This window comes from Macrobrachium nipponense, chromosome 8 (assembly GCF_015104395.2).
Source record: "Macrobrachium nipponense isolate FS-2020 chromosome 8, ASM1510439v2, whole genome shotgun sequence".
In the NCBI taxonomy this organism is placed as follows: Eukaryota; Metazoa; Arthropoda; class Malacostraca; order Decapoda; family Palaemonidae; genus Macrobrachium; species Macrobrachium nipponense.
In genome coordinates this window covers 78030611-78050895 of record NC_087203.1, presented here as the reverse complement: position 1 = coordinate 78050895, position 20285 = coordinate 78030611, and the positions used below count along the sequence as shown (strand labels likewise).

Genomic DNA, 20285 nt, shown 5'->3' with positions numbered 1-20285 from the left:
GACTTGCTCGGCCTTGTCAAACTCTATTGCTCACACGAATGTGGGCAAGAGTCAGGCAAGGCTGTGCAGCCATCAGACTAGAAAGAGATGAAGAGCTAGGCTTGGTTTTCACAGGTAGGGCCGTCACCAGCGCAGCTGGGTCCTTTCTCTTGCCCTGTGCCACTCTGTCACAATGGAGAGAGGTCTCCCCACCACTGACTGTGGTTGCGCCTGGGGTGGGGGCACACTCAGTGAGACTTGTGAACGAGCACCCGACACATCTCAGGTTCCATGGGCAGTGTCCTTAGGACTAGAGACAGGAGAACAAACCTATGTCTGAACTCCTGGGGCTCCTGATAAAGGATGAAGATCCTTAGAAGCCTCATGATGAGACTTCTTAGGGGACGGAGAAGCTACCTTCCTCTCCTTAGGCCAGGAACCCTTCGAAGATGGAGGTGAGGAGGCGGCAGACAATGACGATGAAGACACTTCCCGAGATCTGTTCTTCTTCGACAACTTCCGCAGGAGAGTGTCTGGTCCCCCAAAGGGGCACTAGATCACTCAGCAGGCCCAGGAGCAGCAACAGGAACGACAGGCAATGTCACCTCCGCCACCACCAAGGGGTGACAGATGCAGGAACCACAGGAACAGGCATGGGTGCCATACCATATTCAGGAGGTGGTGGGACTGAGGTTATGGGCACTGGAAAATGATGGGCTGGCAAGTGGGCATGAGTCCCCATCACCACCGTAGGGGTCAAGTTTGTCGGGTGCTGAGCAAAAACCAGGTGGGGCAGGATAACAAAACTATGCGAGTCACCGTAGTGGTAGTAGTGGTGACTACAGCATGAGTTACTGCAGTGTTGGCACTGGCACTGTTAAGGTGTGTCAGCAAAGCATTAACAGATGGAGGCCCCACCAGGCCCAATGAAGCCTACACCTGGTCCAATCCTGACACCTCACCTGCTGAAGATGAAGTTAGGTTATTGGGAGGGGTACCCCCTTGCCCCAAAGGGGTACCTTCGGAGCAACAGGAAACCCTCAAAGGAGTGTTGTTCTGCCACAGCCCCCACACCTCCTTCCTCCCTCAACGTGTCGGAAGAGGAAGACGAATCAGAGGTTTACCCCGAAGGGGAGGCAGCGAGTACAGGACGTTTGCTGGGAGAGAGGTAGGAAGATGAAGGGTTAGCTACCAAGGGTGTGGTAGGGAGCATATTACCCCTAACCACAGGCAAGGGCATCTTCCTTTGATACAGCCTCCTCCCAGCAAACCTCCCCAACTGTGCCGTAAACCAATCACAACACTCAGCACAATGGTTATTTATGTCACACTCATGCTCTCAGCAGGATGAACACAGAGTGTGAGGATCTACATCCATGGAAGAGCGGAAGCTACTGCACTTCCTTCCCTGCACCAAGGGACAATGCCAACCAGGGCAGGCTTAAGCGATTGGGAGTCTTGGGTTTGCGTTTCAATGTTATTATAATCAAACTCACAAAGAACACAACTATACACATATATGCAGAAAAACCAGGAAAAATCCCACCAAGATTGAAAACAAATCAGCTTGAAAACAGTCTGGCAGAGAGCACAGAAAATACATCCTTCCCTGATGATGGCCAGAAGCAAATTGGAAAGTTTATGTCTGGTTGGAAGGGGCTCCCAACTGGATAGGTAGTTGACTACCGAACCGCCTTGTTTAAAGATTTTAATGGCCGTGTCCAGGCTTTATCTTAAGTAATTCCTATTGTAAAGGACCGAGGGTTTTATATTGTGTAGGAACAATCTTGGATTTTGATGAAATCAAAGAACTTGGACAAGCTGTCAAGTCATGAACAGGACGAAGGTTAGTTGCTCTCACTACCCAAGTATCCAAAGAAACAAGGGAGAAGATACTAGTTTGAGAAAATTCCAGAAATAATAGCAGAGACTCCGGTTACCTCTCCAACTCGCCGAATTTGAGGAAATTGTGCACCAGGAGCTCTGAGTTACAGGTTCTTGAAGAGAAGCTCATGACTTGAAACCCCAGTCTCGATAGGGTCTAAGAAAAAATAAAACATTGAAATGTCTTAAGAAGTTTCAATATATTCAAGCAATGTTTCAAATTGCAAATTTGCTAAAAAAAGGAACAAGATGTAGCTGGTCCCTCTCTCCCTGAAGGGGAAATAATCCCCATAGAGAGATGGAGCAGCATTATACATAAAACAGCCGATGACAAAGCAGTAGGAATAGGCCTGAAGCACTTCTACTGTAAGCTGCATCTGTCCCAGGGGAAAGATGAACACAGGAATCTTGGAAGGCTGTGACAAATACATTAGACGCTCACAGGACTTCTTAGGCTGGATAGTAGAATATATGAAATAACAGTATGGGCTTAGATATATATAAAAAAAAAAAAAAAAAAAAAAAAAAAAGCTTGGGAAGGAAGAGAGCAAAGCGAACATTCGCTCTCCAAGACAATTGATGAAAGAATGATGCATCACTGGATTTAGATTTATCTTACTGTTAAGACTTAAGGTTTGTTCTGCGTATAAACAACAAATAATGTATGGCCATCAAACATTGGCAATCAGTTTTTACACCTGGATAAAAATTGCGGCTTGACTTTAAAATTGCAGCTTACCTTTATTCATATATGCAGCACATTTTAAATGACATAAAGATGTGATTCCTCTAGTTTTGGATGTTGCTTTTACCTATTCTAAAATGTTTTACAGCCTGCCCATTATTTGTTTCTTCAACTTCAGCTTAAATTTATTTATACAATTTTTACAAATAATTTTCTCTATTGCATGAAGGATAAATAAAAACTTATTTTAGTGTAACTTGAGGGAGTCACCTTTGAGAATTTACAAGTTTTCAACAGGCTGACAACTATAAAGCAACTCTTAATAATGTGAGATAATTATGGTAACTAACACTGGGAAACATGTGATTCTAGAATTGGTTGTTAGCTTCCGTACTTGCAGTTGTTCATAGCAGTGTTTTGCATGCATTTAGCCTATCAAACATAAATTTCCAGGTTTATTAATTAACAGAACTTTGATGTAATATGAACTATCAGTGAATCTACTTAAGGTGAAAGACAGTAAGCCAAGCCTAGTGTAATCTGATAAACATGAAACTCGCACATTAAGCATAGCCTAGTGTAATCTAGAAAATGCAACTCACATAATACACGAGATATGTGATGAAATCGTGATTTGATGGCAAATTTAAAGGGTCGCATGATACATGAGATCAGATGATACAAGGGTATATACAACAGAACAGGTAACCATAAACCATTTGCTTACCTAAAGCTACTTAGGGTATTTGATGCAAGGTAATTTTTGAAGGAATTTTTTTGGAAAAGTCTAATATGGAATGAAACGTGATAAAAAAGTATGTAATAATTAAACAAATAATAAGTTGTAAGGAGAACCCATTCTATTCAGATTCAAATGTGTTTTTTATACCAAAAACCAATTTTAGGAATAAATATAAACAAACTTTGTAAAAATAAGAATGAAAAGCAAAGAACAAATCATATGAAATTACGTTTGACTTGTAACGATGTCACATTGGATGCTGACTTGTCAATAGCTGACTCTAGGCTGATGCTACGCATGTGTTCTGTAAAATGAAACATGATATTTAGATTAAAAAAATATACACTAAAGGCAAATCTGAATCATATTTTCATTATAACAACTTAAAAAATGACAAGTGAAATTGAACACTCGACAGAGGTTATAAAAATATTTTTATGTGTGGCTGCAGTGAAAACTGTTTCACCTTCTGAATGCATGAAAATATTAGAATTGCTACATTAAGTGATAGGATGGAACTCAAAAGAAATCATGGTACATTAATGAAATGAGGTAAATAAGACTTACTTGCAGTGGCTAGAGACACCATAACCCAGACCCATAACAAGAAAAATGCTAAGAGTACACAAAAAGTTATAACAGGCTGCAGCAGAAGTCCAGGGTGACGAACTAAGCACCCACCAGCATGCCTGAACAATTCAGACACCATAGCAATGTGAGGACGGACATAAACAACCAATGCAATCAGTGCCAGCTGTTAAGATGAAAAAATATATTTACCTTGAAACAGAATTAAACCTATTTTACTACATACTTGAAAATCTACAATATATAATTTCAAAATGACAGAACAGTTCTTTAAATCTCTAAAATGAACGGGAAAAATACATTAACAGGACAATTCCCGGACTGAAAATGACTGTAAATTACCAAATTTCCTGGTATTGAAAGCAAACTTCCAATATTTTGAGAAAAATAACCGTGCACTAAGTGTTACAAGTTGAAGGCTTTCTTTTGATTGATCTGCTGTGTCTCAAAGTACATATTGAAGTAACATGGCTTCAGCTAATACAGTATATTGACTATTGTAATTTTTTCAAATGATTTATTTAAAAATTCTATTTTTTGTTTATTTTAAGTTAACAGACATTAATATTCAATAATCCTTCCTGAAGTTTACAAAACAAGGAACTAAAAAACTTGAAAAGGTTACCAAGTAACACAGTACTGTATAAACATACATGAATGGGACATGACCATGTTGGTTTACAATGGATTTTGCTATAGTAAAATTTTATATAATGCAATTTTACTTTTGTCAGTTAATAATACTCTATTACAATCAGGGTCATATAAGAAAATGGAAATGGGAAAAAACAACCTTAATATTGACATAAAACATTTACAAGTTGACTTGTCTACCAGTCTACAAATACGAGAATGGATCACTGTGACTGCATAATTTTTTTAATTTTATGACACTTTTGTTTGTTATTTTAATTAAGTATAATTTATACACATCATTTACAGGTTGTATACAGGAGTTTTGATTACCAACAGGCAAAGATAACCTTCCTCTAGGGCAAGATACGAGGTGTGATCATAAAGTATTGGGATTGTTGCTATAGTAAAGGAGTTAACATATGCAGAATGAGGCCACTAAGGACAGATTGACCTTGACCTCCACTGTGCATGCACACTAAGTTTTTAGCATCCTAGCTCACTTCTGCTCTTTACAGCAGTGATTGGAAAGGAAGGAAAATGTGTAGGATGTGATTATCACATCAACTATGATCTACAAAGTTGAGCTGAGAATCTGCATCAAATTTTGCCAAAAGCTTGACAATACCTGCACACATACTTATGCAAAGTTGCATAAAGTGTATAGAGAGGAGTGTATGAGCCACAAAGGAGTGCAAGTGATTCAGACATTTACAAGATTGCCAATAAAATATTGATAGTGACGAACTTTCTGGGAGACCAGCAATCACCAGAACTGAAAAAACATCAAAGTTGTGCATGCAGCTGTCAGGAGAAATCATCGAATCACCATTCGTGAGTTCTTAGTTTAGTTCAGTCCATTCTCACTGAAGATTTGGGTGTGAAACACGTGTCTGGCAAGTTTGTGCCTAAACTGCTTTCAGCGGATAAAAAGAAACTTGGGTTTCAATTACGCAAGATCTCCTTGATTAAGCCAAGAACGGTGGCCCCGAAACCAGTGTCGGAGGAATGTTGGTAAAATGCAATCACCTGATGATTTTAAAAATGTAAACATTACCAGAATGCAAATGGCACCTGATCGCTTTGTTCATAAATTATAATGCAATGATAATATACTAATATGCATGAAATATACTTGCATACAAAACATAAAACAACTTTTCTGGGCTAATCCTGTGTCGCTCCGTGAAATGTTCCTATAGCACTCATTTCTGAGGTATAAATATTGCTAAATATACCAAAGAAAAAACTACATGGATAATACCAGGATAAACCTGGTTCACTCACCCCTGTATTAGGGTGTCAGTATAAAACTGGGGCGAGTGATACCACTACCAGAGGTCTCCTGCCATTTAGTCTCTTCCTTTGTCAATTCCCCTTTTCAAATTAGGCGCCACACCAGCACCATCTACCGCCCACTACCGCTACTACTAGCGCCTCGATAGCCTTTCCTTTAAATAGCACTGTCGTGTACACTTGTGTCTTTGACAGTAACAACATTATTTTGGAATAATGTGAGATGCAATAAACGCCAGGAATCTTCGGTATCTAAGTTGAGTACTGCAATTATCAATTTGTGTTTGTAAGGGTAGCGAAATTAATCATAAGTAAGTTTTAGGTGTATGTTACATAAAGGGAGCCTAGCTTGCACCGCTCCCGAGTCAGCCATTACATACATCGCTACCCGTAACTTTTATTTATGACGACTTCCAATTGGTCACCTATACTAATTGTAGTCGCATTGATATTGATTTTGCACTCACTCAAGAGTTACAAAAATTTATAGATGTCCTGACGTTTTATAATAGATATCCTGGTGCGAGGATGATTTGGGCCTACTTCCACAAACCAAGGAGATTCCTCCTTGGTTTGGGAAGTAGGTCAGATGGGTATTCCTTCCAACTGGAGAGGCTTCTCCCCTTCGATTCGTCGGATTGGGAGTTCAGCCTATCTCTCCCCCCCCCTCCCCCTTTTCCCTTGGTCTGCTTAAGGAGGATACCTCCTTCACCTTACCAGGCTGGAATTCCCGGAGGGAGGGGTGTAAGGCCCTTAGGGACCTTATTCTGTCTCTTGAGCCTCCCTGGCCTACCTTGCCAGATCAGGATTGAAATTACATCTCGGGAAGGTTAAGAGAACTACAATGGTATCAAAGTAAAGAAAGACTGGGAAACCAGCAACTTAACTTGAGCTACCTGTGACTGAGAAGCTAGAGCACATACAGTCTACCATGAGATTCTTTCTTTGCTATGTTGGTAAAGATGAATGCTTTGTGTGTTTTACTGGAATAATTAATTTTACTTAATTACAAGATAAATTTACTTTTCCATATTTGAAGCATCAAAGCTCCACCTCTCAAAGTCAACATTAAGTAAAGATTTTACTGTGAAAAGAGTAAACTTACTGTCATGATTGTTGAAATGATAGCATAAGCCAAAAGAGCTCTCTCATTACGAACGCTCTCTTCAAGGATTTCATAATCAGGCAAGTTGTTGAGCTGAAGATGCACACTAGTGTAGCTCCACCACAAAAGAACTGTAGCAACTTAAAAAAAAATAATTCAGTATAAAGATCATGCCCACAATGATAATTACCTCTAAAATACCATAAAAAACTGTACTGTTCCTACATGAATGGATCTTTACTAATTAAATCTCTATACTATACAAACAATTTTTTATATAACTATTCATTTAATTCAAACTTAGTTTCCAATTCATTAAGAAATCATCAAATCATTGTAATAGTACCAAGTTAATCAACCTTTTAAATACTTAATATGTATATACCATATACAGAATTTGCTAATATTACCTGCTATTACATATACTATACTATACATAAGGAATGCACTGCAGTCATTTTAATTGTGCATTCAGTGCATGAGTACAGTAATACCTAAATCTTACGCAAGGTTAGGTTCCAGACCCCCTCGCGCAAGAAGAATTTTTGTATAAGTTTGGCATGGCTTCTAAAAATTAATGCGAGGGTTACTTTCCTGGAGTGAGCATTAATTAAAAACGCGTTATTTAAACATTTTTCCCATAAGAAACAACAGTAATAAGGGGGGTTATGTTCCTGGACTTGGGGAACTCAGTACTAAATTATTAATATACAGTTTTTCGAACAAAATTTTCAAGAAATTTTTGTAGTTTGTCAAACAAATGCTCGTACTTTGAACTGACTGATTATCTTGTTTATACTTGTATTCTATGGCCTACTGGGTCTTAAAAGTTAAACTGTATCCATTTTTTTTTCATTTACAATACAGTATATAGTTTAATGATAACAATATTCGACAAAATAAATAAAAGTATAAAGCATTTAATGTAAAATATACCCTTCAATATAACGTTTAGCATAAAAGATGTATAAAATCGTAAAAGGGATTTTGACGTAAGGAAAAATCTATTTCTGGGCGATTGGTTCGTGTCGCCCAGCGAAATATCCCTTTAATCCATTATTTCTAAGGTAAATGCACTAACAAATACCAGAGAATAAATAAAATAAAGAAAAGGTCAGTATAACTGACTCGCTCACCCTCCAAGAGGGCGTCGGTATGAACACTAGGGCGAGTGAGACCACTACCACGAACCTCTTACCAATAGAAATCTCCTACGACAAAACCCCCACAAGAGGGGAGCCGACAGCAACTACTACTACTCCATCCCACGCTACCGACTGCTGCGCCTCTGGTGGCCATCCTGATGTTAGCAGACAATCTTGAGCGCAGGGATGGGTAGGGTGGGATTTCGCTGGGCGACACGAACCAATCGCCCAGAAATAGATTTTTCCTTACATCAAAATCCCTTTTCTGGGCTCAGTTCGTGTCGCTGCGCGAAATCGTACCAGAGAATTAGCACAAGATTGTAAATGAAAATAAATAAGGTCTCAATAAAACTTAAAATAAAATAAAGTATTATAATTGCCAAAAAAAAAAATATACATATACACAATTATTTATACAAGTTAGAAAAATAATACTTAAAATTAGCTTAAAGTTAACATATATGTACAGGGCTTACATGGAATTTATGTTGAACTTAACATGTGTATACTTATTACATACAGTTGTAAATAAAGCAATTATAATAATAAAATGATTCTGAACAAACTTAGACTATAATATAGTAAATAAATTTATATGTCTTAATATACAAAACCCGTAACCATTGTAAATGGAGATGTGTCACCCTAGCATAAAAATAAGGGGACCACATCATAGAGATCATTATATACAAACAATTGTGGGTGACCCTAGCAAAAAAATAAGGGACACCCACTGCACCATCACAAGAGCAGCTAAGACTCAAGGTAGACGTAGATGAACATGGTAGGTATAGACAAACTGTTGAATGAGATAGGTAGAAAGGAGATCTGGATCTTCAACTTAAGATTAATCAGAGTCGGGGGAAACTATGTTACCCGCCGCAACTGCTGAAAATTTCAGAGCTTCCAAGGACTTTAAGTAATGACGCTTAAATACTGTCGGCGATTTCCATCCAGTATACTTTTTCAAATCATCAAAATTCATGTGTTGGAAATAGTTAATTGAGGTGGCAACTGCCCTGACATCATGAGCTTTAGGGAAGGAATCAGGGTTTGCTTGCTTAATAAAGTACAGGATCTGTTGCCTGATACCTTTAATAGATAAAGTACCACCTTTTTCTCTCCTAAAGAGAGGACCCGAAGAGGATGAGGATGTCCTGGACAGAAAGGCTCGTAAGGTCGATACTGGACAAAGAGAAACATCTTGCGGAAGGGGTATAACCTTCCACGGTTCCCACCTCAACAAAGGATCCTCATTCTTTGCCAAAAAGCTACGTTCCGGAGAAAGTAGAACTTCCCCTGAGGGAAGAAATTCTTTATGATTCGGATCTCTGGATAACGCCGACAGTTCTGAAATTCTAGCTCCTGAAGCCAAGCTTAATAAAAATAGAGTTTTTCTTAAGAGCATTATAAATGAACATGTCGTATTGTCTGTTTCTGAAGCCAGCTTTAGAACATCATTCAAGAACCACGACACTGACGTAGACCTTACTGAAGGTCTAAGTCTAGCACAAGCCTTGGGAATAGACGAGAAGTAAGAATCTGTCAAGTCTATGTTGAAACCGAGTTGAAAAATCTTCTTCAAGGCTGACTTGTTTGTCGTAATAGTGCTAGCTGCTAAGCCTTTTTCAAATAAAGATCTGAAAAAGGATATAGCTGAATTGATTGTCATGATTCTAATATCTGATTCTCTCAGGAAGATTGCCAACTTTTTGACTGCAGCATCATACTGTCTCAAAGTTGAATCCCTTTTATCAGATGCCAAGAAAAGAATATTTCGTGGATCAATATCTGCATCTTTTTTAGCCGCAAACTTCATGAAGTCCATAAAGTTAGGGTTTTGAGAATTCCTGAGGAAGCGAACACAGTCTTCGTTTGTACTGACTGGGAGAGCCTGGGATTGGGAATCCGAAGAGGACGAAGACCCAGTTCCAGAATCAGAGGGTAACAATTGCTCTTCGGCCAGTCTGGGGCTACTAGAGCTACTTGACCCTTGAACGTCCTGAGTTTGTTCAGTACCTTCAGGAGAAGATTCACTGGAGGAAAGACATAAATCTTCTCCCAGTTGTTCCAATCTATGGACAGGGCGTCCGTGGCATAGGCCAGAGGGTCCAGGTTGGGGGCCACATAACATGGAAGTTTGTGGTTCGCTTGAGATGCGAATAGATCTACTTGCAGACCTGGAACCCTCCGGAGAATCCATTGGAACGAACTGTTGTCCAGTGACCATTCCGACGTTTCTCACTCCAGCTATATGGGTGGAGGAGAGGTGCCAACTGAACTTGTCCGCTAGGGAGAAGATGGCTACCATGACATGATTCAGATGTCATGACTTGGAGCCTCCCCTGTTTACGCAATGGACTACCACTGCGCTGTCCAGAACTAGCTTTATGTGGGAGTTCTTTGGCGGACGTAACCTCTTCGGAGTCAAGAACACTGCCATCGCTTCTAATACGTTTATGCGAAGCTGGCGGAACTGGGGTGACCAGGTTCCTTGAACCTTCTTGAACTGAGAATATCCTCCCCAGCCGCTTAATGAAGCGTCTGTGTGGATGGTAATCCCCGGAGGAGGAAACTGAAGGGGTACTGATATTGACAGGTTCTTCACTTTTGCCCAAGGGCGCAGACGATTCCGTAGAATCTGTGGGACTGATGATAACTTGTCCCTGGATCTGACATTTGCTCGTGAGCGCCAGATTCTGGTTAGGTCTTTCAGTTTGGCTTTCATCAAGATGTTTGTCACCGAGGCAAATTGGAGGGAACCCAGGATTCTTTCTTGGCTTCTCCTTGAAGCATATTTGTGCTTTAGAAATTGCTTTACTGACTTCGCTATTTCCTTTCTCTTGGCTGATGGAATCGACAGAGTATGGGAGGATAGATTCCATTGAATGCCCAGCCACTGAAAGTTGGACTCCGGAGTGAGTCTTGATTTTGTTCTGTTTATCTTGAACCCCAGATACTCTAGGAACTGGATTACTTTCAGTGTGGCTTTGTGACATTCCTCGACTGTTGGAGCCCAAATCAACCAATCGTCGAGATACGCTACTACCATTATCCCCTGAGACCTCAGTTGTTGGACGACTACTTCCGCCAACTTCGTGAACACCCTGGGTGCCACGTTCAGACCGAAGGGAACTACCTTGAAGGAGAATGCTTGATCTCCTATCTTCAAGCCCAGATAAGGGCGAAAGTGTCTTGCAATAGGGATATGATAGTATGCGTCTGTAAGATCGATAGAGGTGGTGACGGCCCCACGGGGAAGTAAGGTCCGCACCTGCGAGATAGTCAGCATTTTGAACTTGTCGCAGCAAATGGCCAAGTTTAAGCGGGACAAGTCTAAGATTACCCTTCATTTTTGTGAGCCTTTCTTTGGCACGCTGAATAAGCGACCTTGAAACTTTAATCTGTTGACTCTCGCTATTGCTCCTTTCTGAAGGAGGTCCTCCGCATACTCCGTCATTTCTTTTGATGGAAGTTGAAGGAATGGTCTGGATGGAGGAGGATCCGCAATCCAACTCCAACCCAGGCCTTTTGACACAATACTCTGTGCCCAATTGCTGAATCCCCACCGATGCCGGAAGAGAAACAGCCTCCCTCCTACCTTCGAGCTCTCACTGCTGCTGGGTTGAGTGACCTCCGCGGCCTCCACGGAAGTGTTTTCCCCTGTTGAGAGACCTTCCTGATCCTCTCTGACGAAAGGATCCCCTAGCTCTTCCTCCCCTGCCAAAGCGGTCATATTGTTGAAAGGCCTGGCCTTCGAACACTTGGTTAAAGGCTGGGGAGACAGCGTAGGAGGTGGAAGGCTGAGGCTGGGGAGAAATCACATAGATAGGCTGTGACTGAGCCTTAGAAGTAGAGGGTTGGGCTGATTGTACCAAAGGTACAGCCGAAACAGCCTGGGTAAAGCGTTGCTGCTTCTTTTGGTAAGGCTGATAACGCTTAAGTTTCTTCTGAGACTTACCTCTTGCAGCTTGGTCTTGGCGTCTCTTCGCTGTGTGACCCCAACGATCTTTAAGGCTCTGGTTGAGCCTTGTTGCTTCAGCTTGGACCTCCTTGACCATCGACTCAGGAAAGAGGTCTGCCCCCCAGATGTTGGATGAAAGCAACTTATTCGGCTCATGACGAATAGTTGCTTCTTGGAGGACATGCTTCCGGCAGTTAGTCCTGGCTGTAGCAAACTCAAACATGTCAGACTGGACTGTCTGCGTCAGGGACTTGGTGAGGAGCTTGAAGAGCGGCTCAGAAGCATAAGAAATAGCCGCTACTTCTGTCATTGCCATGGTATTAATGGACCTGGCGAGCCTAGTCTTGGCCTCAAATTCAGCTTGAATGAGGCTGTCAGGAAGCCTAGGCAGCTTCTCGCCAAACTGATCCATAGCACAGTCTGGTTTGAGCTTGCCAGCCGAAAAGGTGTTGGGCAATTCTTCCCACAATTCTCCAAGTGAAGGGAGCAAAGGAGATGTGGGGTCTGCTTCCCTTAATTGAGGTAACGATTCCCCCTTCTGGGCAGCTGGAATGGTGACCGTTGCTATCTTGGTAAGAAAGGGAAGAGGAGTTCCCTCCTCCATCGTAAAAATGGTGAAGAGACTCTTGAAGGCTTGTATTCTCGCGTTAGAACAATCCATCTCCTCTAAACACCTGAGCCATTCTCTTTGAGCCTGGTCACGTGAATAAAGGACTGTCTCCTTAGGTACCTTATCATCTCTAGTCATGGCTGCGTCAGTAAGTCTGGCGTAGCCAATGAACGGCGGTTGGAGGCCCTCCGGGTAGAACTCGAAGTCCTCAATCCTTCGAGTACCACATTCCAGAATAGAAATAAGGCCGTCCTGGAAAGGGGCGTATGACGCCACTCTCCAGGGGTTGTTCATAGAGAACGGAGGCAGAGAGTCATGAGGTGGAAGCTGAAGCAGTCCAGTGCCGAAAGCTGGGGGAGTAGCTAGAGGGGCCTGATTAACTCCGGCGATGATATTGTCCTGAGACGTAATCCTATCGGACAACCGGGAGAACATCTGCTCCATGCTGCTCCTCAGAGAGCCGACCAAGTCTCCCATGTGTTGCAACAATCCAGCATTGGGATCCAAAGCCGGAGCTGCTGCGGAGGTAGAGGGATAACTTGGAACAGGTACCAAGGGGAGAGGAGAGACTGCCGGCTCAGCCGGAGTACGGGGCCTCTCCTTGGAAGACCTGCTCTTCGAGGACTTTGAGCTTGAAGCAGAAGCTCTAGACCTCTCTGCTCCGGGGTTTGCAGCCGGAGACTTACGAGATGTTGACGCCGACGAAGTCTTTTTGGACAATGACGACGTCTTTTTGAGGGTTTTCAGTACCTTCTGGCCCTTGATCTTAGGTTTCACCGAAGCGTCGGGAGAAGCATAAAGGAGCTCAGCTCCTGTAAAGCCTTGGAAGGAAGCTGGAGAATTAGCAGGAGAAGAAGACCCAGTGGCGCCCAAGGGAAGCCCTTGGGCGTCCAACGTACCTACCTCGACCAACAGGTCGTCAACACCTACCATCGGTTCTACATTCAAATCCAGTGTCGCGACTTCCGATGAGATATCGTGGCCTGGTTCCTTTATCGAAGTGGCGATCTGCTGTTGGATCGCCGCCATAGTCGGGGCTGCCTCTGCCGGGTCGATGTAACCAGTCGACTTGTCGCCGGGGAAGATCAGGACAGCCATCCTCTTCTCTAGGATGTAGGGCTGTCCCTTGGCGGCGTTCTTCCCGAATCCGCCGACCCAAGCCCTCAGGGTTGCCAGAGCGGGAGCCTGGAAGAGAGGGCGTTCATTAGTTTTAAGTTTAAACTTAAAATTAAAACTTAACTAAGACTAGGCTTACCCTAAAAGTCATCGGGGATGTAATACCCAATACTAAGACTAGGCTTACCCTAAAAGTCATCGGGGATGTAATACCCAATATAAAAAGAGCTTAAGCTTAAAATAAAAGATTAAAATTAAACTTAAGATCTAAAACATTTATTGGAATTTCTGTACGGAGTTGGAAATACTTACCCCGTCTAAGAACTGACTCACGAGATCGTAACATATGGTGCAGGTTTCGTGGAACCAGACCTGCAGATTCCCATGCGGAGTCGCGCACGAGCGTGGGACCTGCAAGACTTCGTGTCCCACATGGGGTCCTGGAGCATGGCGTTGCATCCCGGATGCTCACAGTTGGTGGTCTGTAAGTGAAAAGATACATGAGTACCATAAAAGACATCACTTACAGGCTAATAGAACTCCGATGCATGCCGGAGAGCGAAAAAATTTTGGGCATAACCCCTCCCTTACCGCCTGAATAGGCTATAACCCCGGAATGATCCGGTGTGACAACGTAGGTAAGGGAGGAACCCGGCTTAAGCTAGCTTAAATTAAACTTATGATAGCTTAAAATAAACTTAAAATATACTTAAGCATAATTAGCACTAAGTACTGGAATAGTTCCGGCTCACGGAGGTGTTTGTCTCCCGGTATATCGACGAGACGGGATGGTTAGTTAAAAGACCAACTGTACGCCTAAGGTCCGCCCGCAAGCGGGGAACCAGCTCCATTCCTCGTGATTGACGGAGCTCCGGTAAGAAAAAAAAAAGCACCAACAATCCGGGAAGGAGCGAGAGGGCGAAACTGACTCGAGCAAACAACAGGGCAACGGAGTAACAAAGGAGGGGGAAGGCCAATCCCCCTACCCAGTCACAACAAAGCACCGTGAAGCAAAGAGAACGGTCAAGTCCAGTCCTGGGTCTGTCCAGCCTCCCCTACTCCCTCCGCGTAGGGAGAGAGGGAGACAGGCCCGGGTGGAGCGAGCGAGGACGGACCTCCCTCCCCCGGCTCTATGGGAGAGCGGGAGGAGGGTAGGGTGACTGGACGGGCGCCTGGCTGCTTCGCGATCACATGGTGACCACGAAGCGGTAACACGATAAAACACACAAAAAACATAGCCTAGGTTAATGCAACCAAACTAATCAGCGAGATGCTATCGTAGATGCAACAAAACTGATGAGAGGAAGCAATAAAACTGATGGGGACCATGATCTACAGAACCTAGGCTACGTTAACGTGCCAGACGCCGTAGGCTAACCTAAAATACACAAAATCACTAAGAATTAAATTAAAATGAAAGTAGGAAAATAAAACAGTAGGAGAAAAAATCCAGGAGTGTACGACTAACCCGAGAGAAAGTCTACCACTCAAAGCTAGCCGGGGCCGATACTAAGAGCTGTGGCTAGGGTCTGGATGGAAACAAATGCCTACGCAAGGTAAAGAAGACATGCATGCATGACATAAACCAAGTAGGCTGGACCCCTAACATAATATAGATAACTAGTAATAGAGCGTAAAGTAAAAAGGGAAGGTTCTAGGTATGGAAGACCAAGAACGAACCCGCCACGAGGCAGAACAATGCCGCCATGCTTCCGGCCGAGAGCCAGTATTTATACCTAAAAAACGGCAAATACTGACTCAAAGCTGGAAAAAAAACTAAATAGGAACCTTACGGATTACTTAACTTAGCTGATGCGATGGCTGAACGCTCCATAACTAGATAAAATCCTCGTAAGGGGCACGAAAAACACAGAGACAAAACAGTACATGTGGTAAAGCGTGCGCTAACAAAAAGGATGGCCACCAGAGGCGCAGCAGTCGGTAGCGTGGGATGGAGTAGTAGTAGTTGCTGCCCACTCTGTGGGTCGGCTCCCCTCTTGTGGGGGTTTTGTCGTAGGAGATTTCTATTGGTAAGAGGTTCGTGGTAGTGGTCTCACTCGCCCTAGTGTTCATACCGACGCCCTCTTGGAGGGTGAGCGAGTCAGTTATACTGACCTTTTCTTTATTTTATTTATTCTCTAGTATTTGTTAGTGCATTTACCTTAGAAATAATGGATTAAAGGGATATTTCGCGCAGCGACACGAACTGAGCCCAGAAATAACCGCGGTGACGCAACGCCAAGCTGACATGAGACTGATCGAGGGAGCATTGATATGTTGAAGAGAGAAGGAGAAGAGAGAGTTAAAATATTACTGTATGTATGGAAAAGCAATACAATTCACATAAAATAGGAATTTATCAATGAATTTAACATAAAAAAAAAAAAAAAAAAAAAAAAAAAAAAAAAAAAAAAAAAAAAAAAAAAAAAAAAAAAAAAAAAAAAAAAAAAAAAAAAAAAAAAAGAGTCTTAATTGAGCCAGTGTTCGGTGGGCTGAGTGAGACGATCTAGTTAAACAATATTAACAAAATAGTAAATGAAAGAAAAAAAGCTTTTCACAATAGAATTTAGCACAAATGATTAACAAAATCATTTGTCATTGCCGTGATACACAGTTAACTTGAGGTAGAAGGAGGGAGGGTTTATATTTTTTAGGAATAATGAATGAATGATTTCAAGTTATCATACGTCGTGGTATTGTTGAGGAGAGAAGAGACAGTAAATTATTTACTATAATATGTACGTAAAAGCAGTACCAATTCACATAAAAAATAAAATTATTTCACAATAAATTTAACATCAAACATGAAAACAAATGCATATAGAAAAAAAAAAGCTAGCTCGAATCAGTGTTCGGTGTGCTGAGAGAGAGAGAGAGAGAGAGAGAGAGAGAGAGAGAGAGAGAACGGCTCTGCTTCCCACTGACTTAGCTGATCTGGGATGATTATTCGCCCATTTCTTTCACTTACACTCAATTTTCCCAAACCACTTTTATTTTTGTTACTGCAAAATACCACTCTGGTGACAAAAGCTTGTTACGATATTTTACTACTGTACAAGTAACTCTGCTCTGTGATAAACAAACTGGTGCCGCTTTCAGCTTCTGCATGCCTTCGATTGTTTGTTGAAACGGCTTCCTTGTGAAAAGTTATTTTATCTCTCTCTCTCTCTCTCTCTCTCTCTCTCTCTCTCTCTCTCTCTCTCTCTCTCTCTCTCTCAGACACACACACTATAGATCCTTTGATTGTCTTTATACCTAATATGTGATTAAATTGATTTTATCGACCTTTGCATACTGCAACTAATTCGTCTCTCCTCCCTCCATCCCCCCTGCCAGCTGGCGCCATTTTTACCAAAAAGTTTGTAAATAGTACAGATATAAAATAAAATTGCACAAATTTTACTTCATATAACGCACTGTTTCATTACTTTACACTTAATTTTTGAACACATCAATAATAGAAAAAATGTGAAAAGAGGGACTTTTTGTGTTGACTGGAACAAATTATCCTGACTCCCTTTATTTCTTATGGGGATATTTGTTTCATATTTCGAACAAATCGTACTTCAAACAGCCTTCTGGAACAGATTAAGTTCGAAGTACAAGGTACTACTGTAATACTATGAAGCTCAGATAAAGAAGAAAAACAGAATAAATCTTTCACTTTATTAATAAATAAACAAAGTCTTTTGCTTTCTTAATAAATACAGTATGTATTCTCCTACTTATGATGGGGTTAGGTTCCAAAAAAACCATCATTTGTTGGAAAAATTGAATCTAGAATATAGCTTAGCCTACACTAGGGTAATCAGTACCATCTTTACTTACAGGGTAATTGTTAATATAAGCCAATTCTGGAGGTTCAATGCATTCCGAGTATGATATTCTGTACAAAAAAAAAAGGTGAAAAAAATTGGACATGAAACGAGAATCAGATTCAGTCCAACATCGCCATAATTGAATGGTGTCAGGTTGCTGAAGTTACATTTAATTATAAAATACAAATGTAATGAATATGCATCATTTCCTGGATCTTTTAAAAAGTTATACATTACTTCACTGTATCCAATAATATTGTATGTACATATTCTCATATTATTGTATTATAAAATAACATCATAGCAGTCAATGAGCTGATGGCGAATACCAGTTTGTTTCGCCGTATTTAACTCAATTCTGAGCAAATTTTCTTGCTTCTAGTTAGTATAAACGAATATCTAAGTAGATACTTTACTTATGTGAGACATCATTTTTTGTTATCATACGATATGTTTTAAAATCAAAATAGTATGACTTGAATACGTCTTGCTGTGAACTAAATTTTCATTAGCAGATTGCGTTGGAATCATGTATATTGTGTATAAAAATATGTGATTCCGTTCGCTATTTTAACTTGATTTCATCGTAAAAGGAATTTTATGTAACGTATTTATCTTTTATCGGCATAAAAACAACAGTAAAATGTATTCTTTCAAGCCCAGTAGTTTTGATTAAAATTATTTTCTCTTAATTTGATCTACGGTTGTGTTTGATGGCATAAGTTTACTGGAGTTTTATTTTTGCTCCCGATGCATGATAATAGTCATCAGCAGCTTGAACAGTTTTCTCAGCTTCAGCTACAACTTGGTTTAAATTTAACAGTACTATATTTCCTTGCTGATTTTTGATCTGTAGTGAATACAATTATTACATAAAATTATATCAGTCCTACATAAAGTTGTTTATAACATAACTATGGAAATTGTTTACTATCATATGATGGTTGAAATACAGGGCAAACAGATGCTGATGTCATCCAATGCGTTTGTACTTAGCAAAAAAGTTGTTTCTTGCTTGGTTGTTCATGGCTGTACACATTTACACAAGAAGTATAACGTTAAAACAATATGAACTTTCATCATTCTTATTAACTAGAAGCTGGGATAAAGTTACGCTATTGTAATTTGGTCTCTTCCTCCCTGATTGTACGCTGCTGCCTGCACTGATTGCGAGCGAATTTTAAAAATATTTTCAAAATCACAATTTTTGGAAGTAAATTGTATTTTTCCTAACTATACAAACCAGCTGGACTGGTCGTAAGATTTCTAACAAGGTAGTTTGGTAGTAACTGCTTGTCCGATGGTCGGGAGTCCCGCCCGACTGGGGGTAAACATATCACTTTGCTTTGGGGCCAGGAACAGAGTGATGGGTGGCATGAGGTGGGACTATATGTAAAGGACCTCAGGTTTGTATAGTTAGGAAAAATACAATTTACTTCCAAAAATTGTGATTTGTTCCAACACATAATACAAACCCTCGGTCCTTTACAAAAGGAAGACTCACTTATTGGTGGGTGGAATCTGAGTCTTGTGAACAGACTGGTGTTTGCCCAACCTTGGTTCCCTTCCTGGTAGTAAGAGCAAAGGGGGGGAACCTAGCCTCTGTCCAACTGATCGGAATGTGCACTGCAAGATCAGTGGTTAGAGCTCTGGACCAATTCATAAGAGGGAGGCAAGCGTGCCTCTTATGAATAGCAAGCAAGAACTAGGTCCTACATAAGAGCCAAATATAAAGTCTTGGGTTTGTCTCTCACTGGTGTCCGCTTCCCCCCTTGTAAGGGAAGGGACGGATAAACGCTTCTATCCCTAATGAGAGGGATAGAATGGAGCTCGGTTATGTAGCTTACCTGCATTGTCATCCTGTCCAGCGTGGTGACGACCGCTACCCTCTGCCCGCAGGGAAAGGGAAGAAAAAGAGGAGGAAGAGAAGCCAGTCACACACTCTTTCACTCTCCATTCATGCAGCCTCACAAGGGTGAGATGCTATATTGTCCGGTAAAGGAGCTGGGTAAGCTACACAACTTGTTGAGCAGCCACCATGGGTCCAAGGAAAAAAAGTGTCCAAGGACCTGTGGCCAATATCCCGAAGGTAGAAGGAGGTGAAGGTGGTCTGGTTGGCCCAAACCCCTGCCTTCAGTACCTATGCCACGGACTAGTTCTTGCGGAATGCAAGGGTTGGACCAATGCCTCTGACTTCGTGGGCTCATGGACGAAGGGTAGTGGTGTCAGCACTCCTGTCTGAGTCATATGCCTTCCGGATTACCTCACGAAGCCAGAATAAAACAAGTGTTCTTGGACACTTCTTTCTTGGTAACCCCAGCGCTAACAAAGAGGCGTCAACACTCAGGCCTGAGGTGTCGAGTTTTCTTCAGATAGCGCCACAGCACCCTCACAGGACAAAGCAGCATCTCACCTGCATCATTATTGGTGAAGTCTTCCAGGGAGGGGATCGTGAAGGACTCAAACCTGGCATCAGGGACTGAAGCGTTCTGAGTCTTCGCTACGAAGTCTGGGACGAAATCGAGCGTAACAGATCCCCATCCCCTCGAGTGCTTAACATTGAAGGAAAGACCGTGGAGTTCTCCTACTCTCTTCGCCTATGCCAGGGCCAGCAGAAAGACGGACTTGAGGGTCAGATCCCTGTCTGACGATTCTCGGAGCGGCTCATAGGGTCTGCGAGTCAGGCTCCTAAGGAAGAGTCACATCCCACCCTGGGGGCC

The 20285-nt window shown here is 41.8% G+C and overlaps 1 protein-coding gene across 5 annotated transcripts in view; it reads right to left on the bottom strand.

Moving 5' to 3' along the window:
• The window catches only part of LOC135222868 (choline transporter-like 1), a 534082-nt gene that overhangs the window by 189943 nt on the left and 323854 nt on the right, over positions 1-20285 (bottom strand). For all 5 annotated transcript variants that reach the window (XM_064261214.1, XM_064261216.1, XM_064261218.1 and 2 more), the window contains exons 8-10: positions 6913-7052; positions 3858-4044; positions 3520-3594 (exon numbers count right to left, since the gene is read on the bottom strand). In XM_064261214.1, coding sequence (XP_064117284.1) covers positions 3520-3594; positions 3858-4044; positions 6913-7052 — 402 coding nt within the window. The remainder of the gene's footprint in view (positions 1-3519; positions 3595-3857; positions 4045-6912; positions 7053-20285) is intronic.